Below are 21,654 nucleotides of genomic sequence, written 5' to 3' on the forward strand. Positions count from 1 at the left end.
CTTTTGACTCCCCAGAAGCCTAACTACTAATAGCCTACTGTTGACCAGAAGCCTTACTAATAACATAGTTGATTAACACATATTTTATACACGTATTATATACTTTACTCTTATAATAAAATAAGCTAGAGAATAGAAAATGTTATTAAGAAAATTATAAGGAAGAGAAAATACATTTACAGTACTGTGTCAAAGTAAATCTGCATATAAGGGGACCTGTGCAGTACAAACATGTGTTGTTCAAGGGTTGACTGTACTTATTAAATGTCATCTGTGGGTCCAGCCTGGTACAGGGACATAGAAGACAAGAGACATGCATTCCACCCTCACAAGGCCTGTGCACCCGTGGGGGCCAGTGGTATGTGGCAGAGACTGCAGACAGTCTGCCCCTCCTCCTCCCAGGTATGGGCTGTTATGCTGGAGACTAAGGGCCATGAGGACACACAGGGGTCGGCAGTGAAGGCATGCACGGAAGGCCTCAGCCCCGAGTGGCTGCAGCTATGGTGTGTTTGTCATTGCCGTCCAGAGTGATCTCTTGGTAACCCACAGTGCTGTAACCAGCACTCCTCCTTTCTGGGGAGGGGTTAAAGCCTTGAGCTTTTAGTGGCCTAGATCTCCAGCATTCCATGTCCCCAGGGGTAAGGATGAGAGAAACTATGTGAGAGCCTCAAAAATAATGATGACAAGTATTTGTACTCTTAGGGAAGTCAGTGTTGTACTTTGAGAACTTGCAGATTAGTCCATAGTTCCAATTCTATGCTCTTTTCCTCCTTCTGGTCTTTATTCCTCTCTCTCTATAGCAGGCACTTGCTTTGTGCCCCACATCACCTTCTCCCCCTCCTTCTGGCCACAGCACCCTGATTTGGTCTGGGGCAAATCTTCTCTTCCCTACTCTCAGACCAGGTATTGCAGGGCAAGTGGACTCATCCTGGCTCCAGGTACTGAACACACATCTCAAGCTCCGGTTCCTTCCCCTCTGGCCACCAAGACTGATTCAAGAATGTGACTTGACCTACAGTCATGCCAACGGGAGCCAGTGAGACTCAATTCTGGGGTCATTATTTGGGCCTACAGTGAAGCCAATACCTTGCTTTCCACTTGACTTCAATACAGAAAGGTACAGGCTAGAGCTGAAGAAGTCCTGCCATGCTGGAAAGAGTCAATCTGTGAAGACAGCCAGCCCGAAGGGAGGCAGTGCTGAAGGGAGGAGCTGGGGAGACGAGCACCAGTGGGTGACACAGTCTGAGCTCTGACTATGCTGCGTAGGAGCCAGCCCTGCTCTGCTCTGGTTGATTATAGGAGCAAAGGCACTTCCTTTTTGCTTAAGCTAGTTCAGTCCTGTCACAGGTCACAGAGAGTCCCAACTGATGCCTTCTCCGCTTTCCCAACTCACCAACACAACTTGACACAGAGAGGGTCACTTGCCTAGGAATCAAGTACCAAAAAAGCCCACCACCATGCCCCCCAGTTCCACAGCCTCTTGACTCATTGTCTCTTTAAACCTGGCTGAGAAAGAGGCCTCAGCTTGCTTAGCCTCGCTCACAGCAGAACTGGCATCCACTTTCTTGAGCATACTGCCGGCTGGTTTGGATTGTCACAGTGATCTAGGATTTTAACATACTAGTAGCATTATGGTATTTTCTTCATAAAAATCTCTTGGCTGGATAGTAAGACAGAAGGCCCTGGAACATTCCCCCACTCTGTTACATATATACACAGAAGAAGCAGTGAGTCCCAAACCTTTGAAAGTACAATTTCTTTATGTTTTTAATATTTATTCTCCAAAAGGAACAGGTCATCTGTTTAAGACTAAAATGTAACTGACACTTGACATTAGTCAAAACCAGCAAGTTAAAGCAAATTGGAATTGAAGTGGAAACCAATGAAAACACGAGGACCCACCAATCAAGGACCAGATAGGATTGTCCTCCTCTTCGATGCTTGAAAATTGACCTATGAGATTAGCTTGGACCTCAGCATTTAAAATGGATAAATCTCTCTCCACCAGGGCCTTGTTAACCTCAACACAAGTCTGAACACCGATAGAATTCAGGACTTCCTTCAAGTTAAAGGTCCTAAAAAAAGCATAAAACAAAATTGCCATCAGGAATAGTTTTTTTATTCAGCAGTTTTTAAATATTTTTCAATATACCAACTTTTTTCAAATGTCTGTCATTTTTCATTTACACACAGTAAGTACTTCTATTAGCATGAACTTGGAATATAGTGACTCCTCCCAAGCACCAAACCTATGTGTAGCAGATTTTTAAATGCTTAAAACCATTCAATTCTGTAGGTACTGTTTAGTTAGGAAAGCAGAGTCAGAAAAGTGTGGTCCCTGAAAATAAGTCTGCAACCCCATTTTCATGCAGGACCATCAGAAAATACCTATTTACTTCTTAAAATAAACCTTTTTGTCTGAGCAGATTCATTCATAGATTTTTTTGTTGTTGTTGTTAAATCTATGCTTATAAAATGAAGAATCCATTCCTTTATCCACGCCCGAACAGTGAATCTATAAAACCAATCATAAACAAGAAATGAAGGGACAGCTGGGTGGCTCAATCAGTTAAGCGGCCAACTCTTGATTTTGGCTCAGGTCATGATCCCAAGGTCCTGGGATCAAGCCTTGTATTGGGCTCTGCACTCAGCCCGAGTCTGCTTGAGGTTCTCTCTCTCCCTCTTGTTCTGCCCCTCCCCCCACTTGTGATCTCTCTCTCTCTCTCTCCCCCTAAAATAAACAAATAAATCTTAAAAAAAAAAAAGCTCATAAGAAATGAAGATATTTAGAGGTTTATACCATAATGACAAATTACCTAAAATTCTTGACCTATCATGATCAAAGATAAGAAGCTTCTTCCTATTGTTACTTTCAAGTAACCAATCAAAAATCCCAGAAAACCATAAAAAGTAATTGGCAGTGGGTTATTTAAGAGGTAAGAAAAAAGAGGTAATTAGAAAGGGCATGTGTTGGGTCCACGCTATTGGGGAACAATGATTGAAAATGGTCTCTCACGATCCAGAAATGGTCTTTAAGATAACTTTGTGCAAAATGGAAATTAGAGGATAAGAGAACAGGGGTGGGCATGGAGTATTAAAACAATGAAGCAATTGGAGAGGCAGAGCATCTATAAAGAGATGATTTAACAACTAACTAGTTATTAAAAGTGAACATTTATCGAGCACCATGTGCCAGACACCTGCACTAAGTGCTTCACAGTGAATCATCTTAAGTTCCCACATTTGTAAGTTGGCACAATTATCCATTTTTGCAAGTGAGAAAATGAGGCTCAGAGTGATTTGGGAACTTGTTCAAGGGTACCTAACAAGTCAATAGCACAGCTGGGACTTAAACCGTGGTCTGTCTGACCTGAAGCTTGACTTCTCAGTAACCACTTTGCTATATGCTTTATATGAATACTTAAGCAGCATTGTGGGTTCTCTAAAGGCTTAACAAAAATTTCTGGAAAGTAATAGTTACCCTGTGTGGGGAAATGCTAAGGTAAGACCAGCTGCAAACCTAGAGAAGGTTTCTTTTCATTATAGGTCTTGGGTCCTGGAATGTAAAGTAAATGAGCTTAGCTGATTAGCACAGAAACAGTAGAGAGGGCAGGGCCTTGACACAGTTGGACCAGGCCTTAGGCCTTGATTTGCCTTTTTTTCTTGATGTGCAGCCCAAGGCAAATCCTATCCTCTCTCTGACAACTTTGGATGCTATAATCACTCAGGGTACTGTTGGCTCTTAATATTCTAGGCTTTTATCAAGTAATCTTATGTGCTTTCTCAGTCATGAGCAGGAGGATGGAGGGATAGAGGCATCTCCCTTCAGAGACAGGAATGAACAATGTAAGTCCTTGAAGGCACGTGAAAGGGGAACCAGCAGGAGGAGCTGACCCATATAAGACCCATGAAAACTTCTGGTCATTGACTAAGACTAGGAATTTTCTGACTTGGACAGGATTTGCAACAGGATGATCTAAATGAAATCCAAGGAATTTTCTGACTTGGACAGGATTTGCAACAGGATGATCTAAATGAAATCGTCTGGGCAACGAATTTAGCAAAAACAAGAGCTTTACTGGACTTGTGCAACATCTCTGAAGGACAGGATGTCACTACTTCTACTAAAGAGTTCATAGCAGGCTGGATCAGTCAAGTTGGTAAACATTCCATTGCAGAAAAATTATGGAGTCAGAACAACTGAGTAGGAAAGCCTCCCTGATAGGGCCTTCTAAACCCTCAGCTTGGAATTCTGATTTTTGTTTGTTCCACAGCACCGTCAAAGAAGAGCTCTTGCACATGCCCATCCTAAGCAGAAATAGGACACTCACCCTGGCATTTGTCATGGAAAAGATCTCTCCCTTCTTATGAAAGGACATCTAAACCTCCAGAGATATTAAAAGAAATTCTAGAAAAAGAAGGTGTAAGATAAGCTTCTCTAAAGTACAGTCCTAAATTTTACACCCAGACATCCAGGATTATTCACCATCTCTGAAACGTACGCAGAGCCTTAATACGAGGATGAGCAGATAAAAACACATGGAACTTACTCTTTGTTCATGCCTTCGAGTAGAACAACTGAAATCCTTTTTAACCTGTTTGCAAGCTCAGAGAGGCCTTCTGTAAGAGCACCCACCATGTTGTTGGTAATTAGGGACAGGCAGGCAATAATTTTCAATTGATTCAGCTTTTCTGTCAGTTCCTGAAGACGTGCTCCATCTGTCATGAGTGTCTAGCATATTTATTTTAAATGTAAAAATAGAAAGGGAAGCTCAATACCATGAAAATATAAAACAAGCAGTGTTACATCCAAACTCCCATTTCTATCTGATTTCAGGAAAGTCATTAAACCACATGCAACACTAGACAGACTAGCTGATACACAGATCGAACTTGAGAATTAAAATATTGGAGAACTTGAGGGAAGGAAAAAAACCCCACTTACCTCTGGTAATTCTTTTTTCTGATAATCCCACTGTAACAGTTTTAAATAACTGTTATTTAGCACCAGTGTAGGGCTCAGGCTTGGCTTAGAGCTCTTTTCAGCCCCAGGAGTTAAAGCAGTCTCAGAAAGAGAAAGTAGTTCTTCATTTACAGATTCTTTTATCCATTCTGTAGTTTGATCAAGAGCACCTGAAAGTGAAAAGGCCACAGATTTGTCCTACAGCTATTAGATCCCTTGCGTGCATTCTACATGATAGATGTTAGGTTAGGAGCTGGGCATGAATGACAAGACAGGCACACCCTTAAAGGAGCTTATAGTCCAGATGGGGAGACAGCTGTAAACCAACAATTACAGCAGAATACAATAAATGCAAGAAGGCACAGTGGGAGTGGAGGGAGCAGACACTGTCCAGGACAGAGTCTAAGAAGAAGAGCTCTATAAGTGACACCTAACCATACAAAGCAAACAGAGGACAGGACTGTCACTCCAGGCCAGGCAAATGGCCCATACAAAAACCCAGAACAGTGAGAGAATACGGCACATTCTGGATGCTACGAGCATATCTGTATTGCTGGTCCATTGAAAACAAGGGAGAGTGGTAGCAGATGGCATTGGGTGGGTAGGCAGGAGCTAGCTCACACATGACCTTGAATTTTGTGCAGAGAAGGTATTTAGACTAAAAGCATTGATTATTAAACAATTTTGGATCCTGGACCCCCTGAGTGTCTGATTAGAGCTATGCCTTTCCCAAAATGCACATTCATGCTAGTGTGCACACCTTATTTTACTTTTGACTCAGTTCTAAGGCCTCCCATTAGAAACAATTTGCTTTTTATACCACATTTCTTATAAAACTGTGTATTTGGTAGAATTTATAAGGTGGAAATTGCTAAAAAAAAAAAATGCAGACTGAACACAGGTGCAGATTTTTTAAAAAGCACCAGAGAATGAAATACAGAATAGTAACCCTGAAATTCTTCTTCAGACCCAGCACTTGAACGGGGGTAATTTGTGAGCGGCAATACACTAGAGCAACACCACCCCAGAATTTCACAACTTTGCTTCTCCTCAGTTGGCAAATGTTCTTGGTTTTTCTAATTCTGTTCATAAAGATGTAAAAGACTTGTAGTCTTTTGTTTAAAGGACATCCAACAGAGAGAGAGAGTGGAAATCTTGGTGGATATAATTACAATGTGGCGTTAATAAGCATTTATACTGCAAGCTTAATTATTTACAGCTGACACACTTAAAAGCCCATTTAGTTATCTCAAACAAAAGCAACAGTGTACCATAGTGGTTCTCAATCCTGGATGATTTTAGGATCACCTGGGGAGCTTTAAAAAGAAAGATCTTGCGCACAGCTTCTGGAGATTCTGATTTAATCAGTCTGAGATGGGGCTCAGGCATCTGTGTTTAAACACCCCAGGTGATCCTAGCAGGAAGCCAGAATTGAGTATGACCAGTAAAGCAGAAAGAGCACAAGTTCAGAGTGAAACATCAGCTTTCCTCTAAGGGATCTATCTGCAGAGATGTTACTCCCACAAGCTAGTACATTGACTGCTCTATGTGGCTCCAAAGCCAAGGTCAACCCCTTGAGACACTTGTACCCTTGATTTTTCATGTAGGCAGTAATTCTCTTCATCCACTCATTTATTCAATGACAACTGAGCACCTAATGTACACTAGGTTCTGTACCAAGTGCTGGGGATTCATAGATGAGTAAACATGTTCCGTGCACTCAAGAAGCTCTTAATCTACTAGGAGGGAGAAACACAAGACCAGGCAATGGCTTTACAGGTGCATTTACCTAAGAATTTCCCAGGAGCTATGGAGGCCCAGGAGCACTGCACCTGAATTCACTCTCCACCCAATACATGCTTCTGGTTTCTTGCCAGGGAGGCTTGGCCTAACCCCCCTGATACTATCTTAGGTTCTCTAAATCTAAATCCTTCCAGTCTTTACTGACTTCACCTAAATCTCTCTTCCTGTGGGAAGCCTTTCTTGATCATATGGACCCATCCTTTGCTCACCCTTCTCAGAGCACCTATCTTTGAATTTTTGATCTGGCTGTCATTTCTCTTAAACAGCTGAACTAAAAAAACAGCTTCTCTACTTTTTAAAAAAATTGTTATTAAATATTTCATGTGCATTCATCTCAATTTCATCTCATTAATGAGATCACTAAAGAGTTCAATCTATGATCTTTATTTTTTATTTCTCTTTCCCTTGACTTAATTCATACCACAACTTGATAGGTATGTGAAATGTGGCTTTATTTTGGCAGACACATTTGCTTTGGAAAATACTCAGATTATCTTTCCAGTGGTACTTGTCACATACTGGGTGCTCTAAAAGCCTCTGCTCTCTGTGTCTGGCATGAGAGACCTGGTAGGTTTCCAATTTAATTCACCATCTCTGGAAGTAACCATGCACTTAAAGAATGGCTCAAATAGTCTTGTTCAGACTGACAAACTGATTGGTCCTGCAGCTATCTTTCCCTCCCCACTGTGATCCAGTAAAATGTTTACTGATATACACAGTACATGCAAATCAAGACAAATTGTTTTTTGTAAACTCTTTCACAAAGCAGAGAAGGGAATACTTCTCAATTCATTATTTTATGAGGCCAGCTTTGCCCTGATACCAAACCCAGACAAAGGTATTAGAAGAAAATTACAAAGTGATCTCTTTCCAAAAATACAGATGCAAAAATCCTTAAGAAAGCATTAGCAAGGTAAAGTATTAGCAAGATAAAATAATGCACTATGACCAAGGGGGTGGGATAAACATTTCAGGATTGCAAGGTTGGTCTAATTAGAAAAACAATCACTGTAATTCAGCACATTAACAGAATAAAGGAGAAAAAAGATCTCTTTAGTAGATACAGAAAAAGCATGCGACCAAATTTAACATGTGACTTATTTAGATAAAAACTCTCTGCAAACTAGAAATAGAACTTCCTCAACACAGAAAAGGACATCTATGAGAAGCTGCAGCTAACACCATACTTAATGGTCAAACAATGAACATTCTTCCCCTAGAAAGGCAAGGATATCCTCTCTCATGACTACTACTGAACATCTGATTGGATGTCCTAGTCAGTGCAATAAGGCAAGAAAAAGAAATAAAAGGCACACAGATTAAAAAAAGAAGAAGAAGAACTAAAACTGTCTTTATTTGCAGACAAGATGATTGTATATGTAGAAAACCTAAGGAATAGTCCAAAAACCTACTAGCATTAATAAGTTAATTTAGCAAGTTCTCAGAATGCAAAGTCAATATTCAAAAATCAATTATATTTCTACATACTAGAAAATAAAAATTTTACAAAATACTCTTTATAACAGCATCAAAGAACATAAAATAAATGAGATTAAATTGAACAAAATAAGTACAGGACTTGTGGGGGGCACCTGGGTGACACAGCTGGTTGAGCATCCGACTCCTGGTTTTGGCTCAGGTCATGATCTCAGGGTTGTGAGATCAAGCTTCATGTCAGGCTCCCGGCTCAGCAGAGTCTGCTTGAGTTTCTCTCTCCTTCTCCTTTGTCTCCTCCCCCCTCAAATAAATAAATCTTAAAAAAAATAAGAACTAGACTTGTACACTAAAACTAAAATATATTGCTGAAATCAATTAAACTTAAGTAGACATATCCAATTCACAAATTAGTAGACCCATTATTGTGAAGATGTCAATTCAACATAATTCCAATCACCATCCCAGCTGGCTCTTTTGCAGAAACTGATAAACTAATTAAAAATGCATATGGAAATTCAAAGGACCTAAAATAGGCAAAACAATTTTGAAAAAGAACAAAGACAGAAGACTAACATTACCTGATTTTAAGACAGCCTCAATAATCAGAACTGTGTGGTATTTAGTGAAAAGAAGACACAGATCGTAGGATGGAATAGAATCCAATAAAAAAAAATGAAGTAGTGATATGTGCTACAAGATGGATAAATCTTGAAAATATTATACTAAGTGAAAGAAGCCAGACACAAAAAGCCACACATTGTATGATTTGATTTATATGAAATGCCCGTAATTGGCAAATCCATAGAGATGGAAAGTACACCAGGGGTTGTCAAAGGCTAGGGGAAGGGAGGAATAGGGAGATATTGGTAGTGGGTGTGGAGTTTCTTTTTGAGGTGATGAAAATCTTCTGGAATTAAATACTGACGATGGTTGTATAACCTTATGAATATACTAAAAACCACTGAATTATACATTTTTAAAAATTAATGTTTTGGCATGTAAATTATACTTCGATTACAAAAGATAAAAGGTCAGAAATAGACTCACAAATGTATCGTCAATTGATTTTCAACAAAGATGCCAAAGTAGTTCAATAGAGAAAAGGTAGTCTTTTTCAAGAAATGGTGCTAGAATTGGATATACATACGGAAAAATGTGAACCTTGAAATATATTACCTTGAAGTGTTTCCTAAGCCTAAAACTATAAAAACTTCTAGAAGAAAACATTCAAAAAAGTCTTCATGACCTTGGGATATGCAAAGATTTTGTAGACACACCACTAAATGCACAAATAAAAGAAAAATTTTAGGGCGCCTGGGTGGCTCAGTTGGTTAAGCGACTGCCTTCAGCTCAGGTCATGATCCTGGAGTCCCAGGATCGAGTCCCGCATCGGGCTCCCTGCTCGGCGGGGAGTCTGCTTCTCCCTCTGACCCTCCTCCCTCTCATGCTGTCTCTCATTCTCTCTCTCAAATAAATTAAAAAAAAAAAAAAGAAAAATTTTATAATTTGGTCTTCATCAAAATTAAAAATTTCTCTTCTTCAAAGGGTAGTGTTAAGAAAATGAAAAATGTAAGCCACAGATGGGGGGAAATTTTCATAACATATAAATCTGACAAAGGATTTATTTCCAGAATATACTGAGAGCTCTTCAATTCAATAATAAGACAACCCGGTTTAAAAACAGGCAAAAGATTTGAATAGACACTTCACATTAGAAGATAAATGGCTATTTTACATATGAAAAGATGCTCAACATCATTCATCATCAAGGAAATTAAAACCCAATGAGATACTACTTTCATACCCTCTATAAAAGGTAAAATTTAAAAGACCAATAATACCTAGTGTTGGTGAAAATGTAAAGCAGTTGGAAATAGCACAACCACTTTGGAAAATAACTGCTAGTTTCTTATAAAGTTAACCATATATTTAACATAATGACCCAGCCATTCCACTCCTAGGTGTTTACCCAAGAGAAAAGAAAACACATGCCCACATAAATATTGGTACACAAGTATTCACAGCAGCTTTATCCATAGTAGACTAGAACCAGAAACAACGCAAATGTCCATCAACAGGTAAATGGATAAAGTGTGGTATAATCATATAACAGGATGCTTCTCAGTAATACAGACTATTGATAAATACACAACATGGTTGACTCTCAAAAACTTTATGTTGAGTAAAAGAAATTGGACAAATAAGTGACACACAGTGTGATTCCATTTAATATGAAGTTCTACAGGACGCAAAGCTAATCTACAATGATGAAAATTATATCAGCTTTTACCACGATGGAGGAGGTTGACTGCAAAGGGCAAGAAGGTTCTTTTTGCTGTGACAGAAACGCTTTATATCTTGTTTGTAGTGGCAGTTACAGGATTCTTTTGTCAAAACTCACAGAAACATACACTTAAAGTGGGCACATTTTATTGCACATATAGCATATTTCAATGAAGTTTAAAAAAAGGGATATAGGTTACAGGTTGGCCAACTAAGTCACTGAATCTAAACCTAGTAAATGCAGGTTGAAATCGCATAAAGCTTCATCAACATTAAACACACACGCAAATATTTACATTATGTAAAAGTCACCGATTGTGCTATTTAGTGCTACAAATAGCAGACAGGGGAATGACCTGTAAAATCCGCCAGTTTAGTGTGAATGGTTTTAGTATTTGAGCCTTCTAAGATGGATGCATCAAGGGTATCCCCATATGGATTCTTCAAGGAATCCAATTCCCATCTCTGCTGCCTTCTAATAGGGTACCTAAGCATGAAATCTGGTACATAAGCATGAACTCTGAGTGACCCCTAAAAAGGCAACAACTCCACATCCTGGATCTGGGGGATAGCCTGTATAATTCTAAGCAGAGAGTATTCACATAAACCAAGAGAATGCTGCAGAATTATGTGAATGGAAGACTCTGAGGTTGTGCAAAGCTTTAGATGGCTCCCATTTTCAATATTCTGGAAAATATTCAGACTAAATACTTCAATTTCCACTTAGAAGAATATAGTTCCCTTTACCCATGACACCTGCTCTATTATGCCTAGTAATACCTCACCTCCCTTCTTTTGATACTGATTTCTTTTCTTTTTTTAAAGTAGGCTCTACGCCCAACTTGGGGCTTGAACTCATGACACTGAAATCAAGAGTCACATGCTCTACTGACTGAGCCAGCCAGGCACCCCTTGGTACTGCTTTCTTTGAGAAATCATTTTCCCTCCTTCCATGGTTTCTTTTATAAATATCAATTAAGAGGCCCCTGACCAGGCAACGCCCCTGACCATGGGTTGGCCTAGCTGAATCATATGCCCATCAAACTTTCTTGGGATATGAATGGTGACTACAGCATTCAAGGATGGACCATTTTAAAGTACACATTAACTGTTCTGATGATGGAGCTAGGAACTTTCCCTTATTTTTCCTGCCTAGATTCCTGATGCTCTCCTGGTTTCTGGCCTTGTTCAGGCTCAGGTATTTTGGCTTTTTTTGTGAACTGCCCCCGTCCTTCCATTCTCTTCCTTTTTTGCTAAATCAGCCAGAGTTGGTTTCTGTTGCCTGCAGTATAACCCAGCTGATATAACACAAAAGTGAAAAATCCAAAGAAAGTAGCCAAAGCAGCAGCTTGGTTTAGTCTTGGCTTGGATGTAGTCCTGGCTTCCAGTCCTAGTTCTACTACTTATTAGCTGTGTGACTCTCTGGTGTTTGGGCAGGCCATTGCTGAGCACCGGTTTGCTCATCTTCAGAATGTTCCATTAGTAGTTCTTAAATGCCTTGTGTGCCAGGCAAAGAAAATAAAAATGCAGTTTGATGTGTTTTTGAAAAGTGTTTATGTCCCACAGGATTTTTGAAAGAATCACATGAAATGAAGTTCTATGAGAACGTTTTATCAGATATAAGATATTACCTAAATAAATAAAAAGCTTCTCTTTCTGAGTATCTTAGAAATTACTTTTGCTCTGGTCCCTGAGGGGTAATCTGTTACTCTTTCCACAGGTAATTTAGTTGTTGGACCTGATGTGGTTATCTTGTTGATGATTAGTACATGCATCCAATCACCACTTAAGCCTTTCTTGGCTGTACTTTAATCAGGCAATTATATAAAATCTCTCTGTTGGCAAAATAAAGTATTTTCTGGAGTCAATTCAGAAATCTAGAGTGCTTCTCTGTATTAACTTTCCAATAATTATTTTATAAAAAATCATGTACACACAAAAATCCAACCCTTTCATCCTTCTGCATGTTACTATGAGGCTCTTATTTTGATATTAGGGCACAGTGACCGACTTTTGGCAGAGCGACTTGAGGATATAATTAACAGCTGACATACACTCTGCTTCCTGGACTCTTGATTTCTCTGGGAACATATTTAGAGCTGGGCAATAATGACCTATATGCACAACTAGATTTATTCTATTCTTAAATCTCTTAAAATATTCAAGTCAATGTGAAAAGTACAAATGAACTGCAGGTCACTAAGCCTGGGTTTTAAGGACAGAAACAAATCATTTAAATAAAATTGTAATTCAAACCAATATTAAGGAATTTGTTCCAGATGACAAGCTATCTTGATTCAAGACATGGAGACATTTGCACACACATGTATAAACATGTACACAGGCACACAAATGAAACCAAACAATAAAACACTGGAAAGGAAAACACTGCTACAAACATAGTTACTGTAGTTCAGGTTTCAGATTCAGGTTCTTTGTAGGGTTCTATTTCCATTAATCCCTCTCTCCCCTTTGGAGCTAAAACAATACAGCCCTGAAGTCACAGAATTTTGGTTGTGGAAGGATCCTTAGAAGTCATTTAATCTTATCTGCCACTCAGTGCTAGCGCTCCCTCTGCAGATGGCGCAAAGAAAGTCAGTAGCTCATGTGAAGACAAGTAGTGTTGTGTAGCGGTTCAATGTACATGCTTTGGGGCAGAGACATGTCTGGTTTACTCAGGCGTTAGCAGTCACCTAGGGTAAGTACCTTAACCCCAATTTCTTCATTTGTATGTTTTTAAAGATTTTTTATTTATTTACTTAAGAAAGAGAGAGAGAGAACAAGCAGGAGGAGTGGCGGAGGGAGCTGGAGAAGCAGGCTCCCTGCTGAGCAGGGAGCCCAACGACGTGGGGCTCAATCCCAGGGCCCTGGGATCATGACCTGAGCCAAAGGCAGACGTTTAATGACTGAGCCACCCAGGCACCCCCATTTCTTCATTTATAGACAGTGAGTGATAACAGTGCCAGATTCATGGGGCTTTGTGAGGCCTAAATGGGATAATAAAGGAAAAACATCTGGCACATAGTAAGGACTTGGTATATAATAAGTGTTCAACAAAATGATAGCTGGCACTATTACGAGTAGTAATAGAGAGGCCCATTCCAAGCTTAAAACAGCTCCAGCTGCTAAAAAGGTCGAAACTGGCTGCCTGTGCTTTCCCTCCATGGATCCTAGTCTGCCCTACGGAGCTTAACCCCAAGTCCCTGAATCAATAACAATAGGAAGGCAGTGCTCCTGGCCCACATGCATCTCCTTGTTACCAAACAGAATGTGCACAGCTTCATGGACTGTTCCTGCTATGACCCTCCACGACCCAGGCCCTTTTCCCTGGACATGCTCCAGACTCTTGGAGCCCCTTTAAAAGTGGCACCTGTTTGGCTTTGTTTACATTAAGGCTACCATATTGACTAGCTTGACAGAAAAGCTCAGTCCACGAGGGGTGGGGGTGAAGTGGGTGGATCATCTAACAGCCTTATAGTGTAGTGAATTAAAGCCCAGAAGCTAGTGTTAAGAGTTTGCCCATGAGGGAATCTGATAAGCCAATCTTTTGCCAGCTGTGCAACATCTGGCATCTCAATTCCCTCGCCTGTGAAATAAAGGGTATAACAGTACCTACTTAACTAAGTAACTGCAAGGTTTCATTGAGGTACCACATTCTCTACTCCCAGGCTTTCTTGACCCCTCTTCCAGTCCAATTTTAATGCCCACTAGTTCACGAACCTGCTCCCATCAGGGTTACCAAGGATTCTCATGCAGTCATATCCAGTGGTCAAGACTTGGCCTCCATTTTTCTTGACCACTTAGCAGACTGATTATGTCTTCATTCTCCAAACACTTTGTTCACTTGTCTTACAGAACATCACCAGCTCCTGGCTTCCTTCACCTCTCTGGCTACTCTTTCACAGTCACCTTTGCTGGATCCTTCTCCTCTTTTCGAGCTCTAGATGCTCTAGAGTCCCAAATCAGGCCTCTTCAGTGTCGACACTCACTCCCCACGTAATTTCATCTAGTGTAATATTGTGGCTAAGAGCATGAACGGTGTAGCCAGACCACCTGGGTGAGTCCCAGTTCCATAGCTTACAAGTTGTGTCATGGATGCAAGAGATCTAACCTTTCTATCCCTCAGTTTCCTCATCCGTAAAATGGGGAGTAATTTCCTAAAGTTGTTGCAAAGATCAAATTAGTTAATACAGGTAAAGTGCTTAGCATGTGGTAAGCACATGTTAGCTATTATTCAGTTTCGTGGCTTTATCTATCATAAATATACTGGTGATTCCTGAATGTATACCCCCAGTATCCACCATTCCCCTGAACTCTCGTCTCTTATATCCACATGCCTACCTGACGTGTCCATGTTGATGCCAAACAAGATCTCAAAGTTCATATATCTAAAACTGAACCCTGATTCCATACCACCTCCCTCCCTGCCTTCCCCTAGTTGCCCCACCTCACAAATAGCCATCACTATTCACCCCTGCTGCTCAGGTGAAAACCTTAGCATCATCTTCAACTCCTCCCTTTTCTCCTTCATCCAACTTTCAGCAAATCATTTTGGTCAACTTTCAAAATACATCCAGAATCTGACTTGTTCGTACTACTTCTGCCACTGCTACCTGGACCATTAGTTCTTGCTGGAGCAACGGCAATACCACCTACTTGGTCCCCCTGTTTCCCTTCCCTCATTGCTCCGGTATGATCTATTCTCTACCCAGAAGCCAGAGTAGTCTTTAAAAATGAAAATCACATGTTGCCCTCCTGCTCAAAACTCTCCAATGACTTCCCATCACACTTGGAATCAACTCTCAACTCTCATTTCCTAGCAAGGCTCTATAGGACCTGCCTTTGTCTACCTCTCGGCCTCGTCTCCTCCCACTCTCTCTCTGCCTACTTTACTCCAGCCACACTGTCTGCTCTTGTCTGTCCATCTTCACGTGCCAGCTTCACACCTTTGCACTTGCAGCTCCCTCTGGCTGGAATGTTCTTCTCTCACATTTTCACATGCCCCTTTCCTTTGCAAACTCTGCTCAAATGTTACTTCTTAGAGAGGTCTTCCCAGTCTACCTTATCTTAAAAAACACCACCTCCCCGACTCCTGCCCCATTGCTCTCTGCCCTTTTTTCCTACTTTTCTTCATAGCACTTAACACATCTGACAATATATGTTATTTGTTTGTTTGCCATGCCTACTAGAATGTCAGTTCCTCGGGGGTCACAACATTGTTTTGTTCACTACAGTATTCACAGCAACTAAGCAGTGTCTGGGATACAGCAGGTGCTCAATAAATATATATTTTTTAATGCATGAAGAAATGAATACTGTTTGGCACAGTTCTTGGGACATGGGCAGACAGCTATAAATTTGTGATGTTGATTTTAGAAGTTAAAAAAAAAATGTTTAACAGAAAAGCCAAAATTCTTTAGTGATACTCAAGACGTCAAAAACATAAACACATCATATTTCCACCCAATTTCAACATATACACATTATATTGTACTTACTTGGAGTTTCTTCTAAAATTTCTTGGAATTTGGTTCTCTCATAATCCACCAACTGGCGTTGAAGATGTGGTCTAAGACTCCTAATTGTAAAATTGACCATGTCCATTTTCATGAGGTCCAAGACATGAAATATTTGTCTAAAAATTTTAGAGTTAAAATAGTTAGAGAGGTGATTAAGAAATTAAGCTGAAATTCATTAACTGTGATCTATTTTACAGACTGGAAAAGATAAACATCCCCAAATAGTTTTGAAATTCCCATTGCCATTGGCAAGGTCACTTTTCATAGAAGGCATTACACTTGCATTCCAAATGTAATCTTCACAGATCTCAAGAGTATTTGCTTTAGCAAATACAATACTTCCAGCTGATCCATTACACATGGCCGAAAACTGATAGACGCTAAGAAGCATAAACAACGAGTCTTAATGAGACAAAGAAGATTCAAGAAGGAATTTTCATTGGAAAGCCCTGAAATTTTAAGGAGTCTGAACGAAGTGTACATGGTTTCTATTCCTACTGGAGTTGGCGGAGGGTAGAGAGAAAAGAAAAAAAAAAGGACAGGGCAGGGAGGCACAAAAATACTTAGCTTTGCTTATCTGGTTTTCTTCTAAGATCAAGGATTCCTTTGGGAGACCAGTTATTATTCTGTGTTGCTCAATTCCCACATTCCCTTTTCTTTTGTTTTGTTTTTTTAATATTTATTTATTTGAGTGAGAGAGAGCACGAGCAGGAGGGGCAGAGGGAGAGAGAATCTCAAGCAGACACTGCACCGAGCGTGGGGCCCAATTCAGGGCTTGATCTCATGACCCTGAGATCATGACCTGAGCCAAAAACAAGAGTCAGACACTTAACCGACTGCACCACCTAGGTACCTGCCCCCCCCCCACTTCCCTTTTGAATGAACTCAAAGGTACTCTCAGAAAATGCAAGCAGCAAAAGTGCTAACCTCAGCACCTCCACGATGTTGCCGGTAGCCTTGAGCTCTCTGATATCGTCATCTCGCACGGGAGCACACAGCTTTCCCATTGTACTGATGACATAGTTGGCCAGGCCTTGGATGTCAACAGCACTGTGCTCAGCCTGTTGCCTAATGAGGTCTGTGTCCAAAACTTCACAGATTTGGTTGCGAAGTCTGTTGCCGCCAGGAGTCAAAAAAGAGAGGAGAATCTACATAGGGAAAGGAAAGTTAACAGCATTGTTACATGAATGAGGATTGTCATTTTTTACTTCAGTGTCTAGATGACTAAGCTCCTTGTCCATATTTTAATGCCCTGGATGCCAAGAAGCTTATACTGACTGGTGGTGGTGGGTCAGAGGAGAACTCTAGTGTCTCAACTCTAAAAAGAAAGCTCTATCTTCTAAATTAAAGTGCCCCCACCCCCGCCTCCAACCCATGGAAGTTACTGAAACTATCAGAATAAGAGCAACTGGCAAGAAAGGAGTATTACTGAAATAACTTCAAAAAGTTTACATTGGGGGAGGAGCAAGATGGCAGGGGAGTAGGAGACCGAAATTTCCACTCATCCCAGGAATTCAGCTAGATAGTGAACAAACCATTCTGAACACCTACGAACTCAACAGGAGATCGAAGAAAAGAATAATAGCAACTCTCTGAACAGAAAAGCGACCACTTTCTGGAAGGTAGGATGTGCGGAGAAGTGAATCCGAGGCGATATTCTGGAGGATAGATGGTGGGGGAGGGGGCCTCCATCGGCCGCTTCTGGCAAGTGACAGAGCCGTGGAGCACAAAATTGGAACTTTTAGAAATCTGCTCCACTGAGGGACCTTGCTCCAGTGGCTAAGCGGGGGATAGAACCCTCGCGGGACAGTGTGGTCTCAGGACCCTCGGGGTCACAGAAAGACTGGGGGTGCCTGAGTGTGGCAGAGCTCCCAGGTATCAGAGCGGGGAAGCCGGCTGCAGAGACGGAGCCCAGGCGCGGGCTCTCAGCTCGGGGTTGCCATAAACCGTGATCCGCGGCACAGTCGGGCCACTGCTCCTCCAGCAGGGACCCAACAAGCGGCAGATCCGGGGAGACTCCCCTTCCTCCCTGGGGAGGAGCGGTGCAGGAGCGCACCACAGGGATCTGCTGGGTTTGGAGACTCCACCCGGGGTCGGGTGCCAGAGATAGAAACGCTCAGTCACGGGCTGGGTGAGCACGGAGTGCAGCCGGAGACAGGGAGACGGAAGTGATTGCTTTTCTCAGGGAGCGCACTGAGGATGGGGGCCCCGAGTTCTCAGAACCTCAGGGGTGGAGATTGGGAGGCCGCCATTTTCACTCTCGTCCTCCAAAGCCGAACGGAAAACTTGCAGGGAACAAAAGCTGCCGAGAGCAAACCCGAGCAGATTGCTTAGCCTGGACCCGGCAAGGGCAGGGCAATTCCGCCTCTGGCAAAGACTTTGGGAACCACGGCAACAGACCCCTCCCCCAGAAGATCATCAAGAACAGCCAGCCAAGACCAAGTTTACCGATCAATGAGAATGGCAGAACTCCAGCGCTAGGGGAATACTGCACATAGAATTCATGGCTTTTTCCCCATGATTCTTTAGTCTTTCAAAGTTATTTTTTTTTAACTTTCTTTTTCTTTTTTTTAACATTTTCTTTTCTTTTTTTTTTGAATTTTTCTTGTTCCCTTTTTCAACCAACATCTTATCAATCCCTTTTTTTAAAAATCTTTTTTATTTTTCATTTTTAGAGTCATATTCTATCCCATCATAGTAGTTAACCTTATTTTTGGTATGTGTATATATATATATATATATATATATATAAGTTGGTCTCTCCTTAAAATTTTGGGATACAGTTTCTTCTAACAGACCAAAATATACCCTAAATCTCTAATGTATGGCTTTGTTCTAGTCTTCTGCCTGATCACATTCTCTTCCCTTTTTTTTTTAAAATCCTCTTCTTTCTTTTTTCAACCAACTTCTTATCTTATCAATTCCTTTTATAAAATCTTTTATAATTTTCATCTTTACAGTCATATTCCATCCCTTCATAGTATTAACCCTTATTTTTGTACATATATAAGATTTTCCTTCTTTAAAATTTTGGGAGGCACTTTCTTCTAACAGACCAAAATACGCCCAAAATCTATAGTGTGTGGCACTGATCTATGCACCAGCCTGATCATATTGTTTTTTTTGTTGTTGTTATTGTTTGTTTGTTTTTATCTTTTTTTCTTTTTTCTTTCTTTCCCTTTCTTTTCCCCCAGTTTCAGGTCTCTTCTGATTAGTGTATATTTTTCTGGGGATGTTGTTACTCTGTTAGCATTTTGTTCTCTCGGTCATCTATTCTCCTCTGGATAAAATGACAAGACGGAAAAAATCACCTCAACAAAAAGAACAAGAGGTAGTACCGGCTGCCAGGGACCTACTCAATACGGACATTAATACGATGTCAGATCTAGAGTTCAGATTCATGACTTTAAAGATACTAGCTGGGCTTGAAAAAAGCATGGAAGTTATTAGAGAAACCCTTTCTGGAGAAATAAAAGAACTAAAATCTAACCAAGTCGAAATCAAAAAGGCTATAAATGAGGTGCAATCAAATATGGGGGCGCTAACTGCTAGGATAATTGAGGCAGAAGAGAGAATCAGTGATATAGAAGACCAAATGATGGAAAATAAAGAAGCTGAGAAAAAGAGAGATAAACAACTACTGGATCACGAGGGCAGAATTGGAGAGATAAGCGATACCATAAGATGAAACAACATTAGAATAACTGGGATCCCAGAAGAAGAAGAAAGAGAGAGAGGGGCAGAAGGTATATTGGAGCAAATTATAGCAGAGAACTTCCCTAATTTGGGGAAGGAAACAGGCATCAAAATCCAGGAGGCACAGAGAACCCCCCTCAAAATCAATAAAAATAGGTCAACACCCAGACATCTAATAGTAAAACTTACGAGTCTCAGGGACAAAGAGAAAATCCTGAAAGCAGCTCGGGAGAAGAGATATGTAACCTACAATGGTAGAAACATTAGATTGGCAACAGGCCTATCCACAGAGACCTGGCTGCTCTGGCAGGATATATTCAGAGCACAAAATGAGAAAAATATGCAGCCAAGAATACTATATCCAGCTAGGCTGTCATTGAAAATAGAAGGAGAGATAAAAAGCTTCCAGGACAAACAAAAACTAAAGGAATTTGCAAACACAAAACCAGCCCTACAAGAAATATTGAAGGGGGTCCTCTAAGCAAAGAGAGAGCCTAAAAGTAACATAGACCAGAAAGGAACACAGACAATATACAGTAACAGTCACCTTACAGGGAATACAATGGCACTAAATTCCTATCTTTCAATAGTTACCCTGAATGTAAATGGGCTAAATGCCCCAATCAAAAGACACAGGGTATCAGATTGGATAAAGAAACAAGACCCATGGATATGCTGTCTGCAAGAGACTCATTTTAGACCCAAAGACACCCCCAGATTGAAAGTGAGGGGGTGGAAAACCATTTACCATGCTAATGGACATCAAAAGAAAGCTGGGGTGGCAATCCTTATATCAGACAAATTAGATTTTAAACCAAAGACTGTAATAAGAGATGAGGAAAGACACTATATCCTACTTAAAGGGTCTATCCAACAAGGAGATCTAACAATTGTAAATATCTATGCCCCTAACATGGGAGCAGCCAATTATATAAGCCAATTAATAACAAAAGCAAAGAAACACATCGACAACAATACAATAATAGTGGGGGACTTTAACACCCCCCTCACTGAAATGGACAGATCATCTAAGCAAAAGATCAACAAGGAAATAAAGACTTTAAATGACACACTGGACAAAATGGACTTCACAGATATATTCAGAACATTCCATCCCAAAGCAACAGAATACACATTCTTCTCTAGTGCCCATGGAACATTCTCCAGAATAGATCACATCCTAGGTCACAAATCAGGTCTCAACTGGTACCAAAAGATTGGGATCATTCCCTGCCTATTTTCAGACCACAATGCTTTGAAACTAGAACTCAGTCACAAGAGGAAAGTCAGAAAGAACTCAAATACATGGAGGCTAAAGAGCATCCTACTAAAGAATGAATGGATCAACCAGGAAATTAAAGAGGAATTTAAAAAATTCATGGAAACCAATGACAATGAAAACACAACTGTTCAAAATCTTTGGGATGCAGCAAAGGCAGTCCTAAGAGTACAGTATATAGCAATACAAACCTTTCTCAAGGAACAAGAAAGGTCTCAAATACACAACCTAATCCTACACCTAAAGGAGCTGGAGAAAGAACAGTAAATAAAGCCTAAACCCAGCAGGAGAAGAGAATTAATAACGATCAGAGCAGAAATCAATGAAATAGAAACCAAAAGAACATTAGGACAGATTGACGAAACTAGGAGCTGGTTCTTTGAAAGAATTAACAAGATTGCTAAACCCCTGGCCAGACTTATCAAAAAGAAAAGAGAAAGGACCCAAATAAATAAAATCATGAATGAAAGAAGAAAGATCACAACCAACACCAAAGAAATACAAATATTTATAAGAACATATTATGAGCAACTATATGCCAGCAAATTAGATAATCTGGAAGAAATGAATGCATTCCTAGAGATGTATCAACTACCAAAACTGAACCAGGAAGAAATATAACACCTGAACAGACCTATAACCACTAAGGAAATTGAAGCAGTCATCAAAAATCT

General features: G+C 40.5%; 1 protein-coding gene across 4 annotated transcripts in view; it reads right to left on the minus strand.

Moving 5' to 3' along the window:
- The window catches only part of TCP11L2 (t-complex 11 like 2), a 76,261-nt gene that overhangs the window by 6,183 nt on the left and 48,424 nt on the right, over window positions 1-21,654 (minus strand). For all 4 annotated transcript variants that reach the window (XM_021687378.1, XM_021687375.1, XM_021687374.1 and 1 more), the window contains exons 5-9: window positions 16,933-17,153; window positions 15,985-16,121; window positions 4,946-5,133; window positions 4,551-4,732; window positions 1,903-2,075 (exon numbers count right to left, since the gene is read on the minus strand). In XM_021687378.1, coding sequence (XP_021543053.1) covers window positions 1,903-2,075; window positions 4,551-4,732; window positions 4,946-5,133; window positions 15,985-16,121; window positions 16,933-17,153 — 901 coding nt within the window. The remainder of the gene's footprint in view (window positions 1-1,902; window positions 2,076-4,550; window positions 4,733-4,945; window positions 5,134-15,984; window positions 16,122-16,932; window positions 17,154-21,654) is intronic.

The sequence above is a fragment of the Neomonachus schauinslandi genome, chromosome 5 (genome assembly GCF_002201575.2).
Source record: "Neomonachus schauinslandi chromosome 5, ASM220157v2, whole genome shotgun sequence".
In the NCBI taxonomy this organism is placed as follows: domain Eukaryota; kingdom Metazoa; phylum Chordata; class Mammalia; order Carnivora; family Phocidae; genus Neomonachus; species Neomonachus schauinslandi.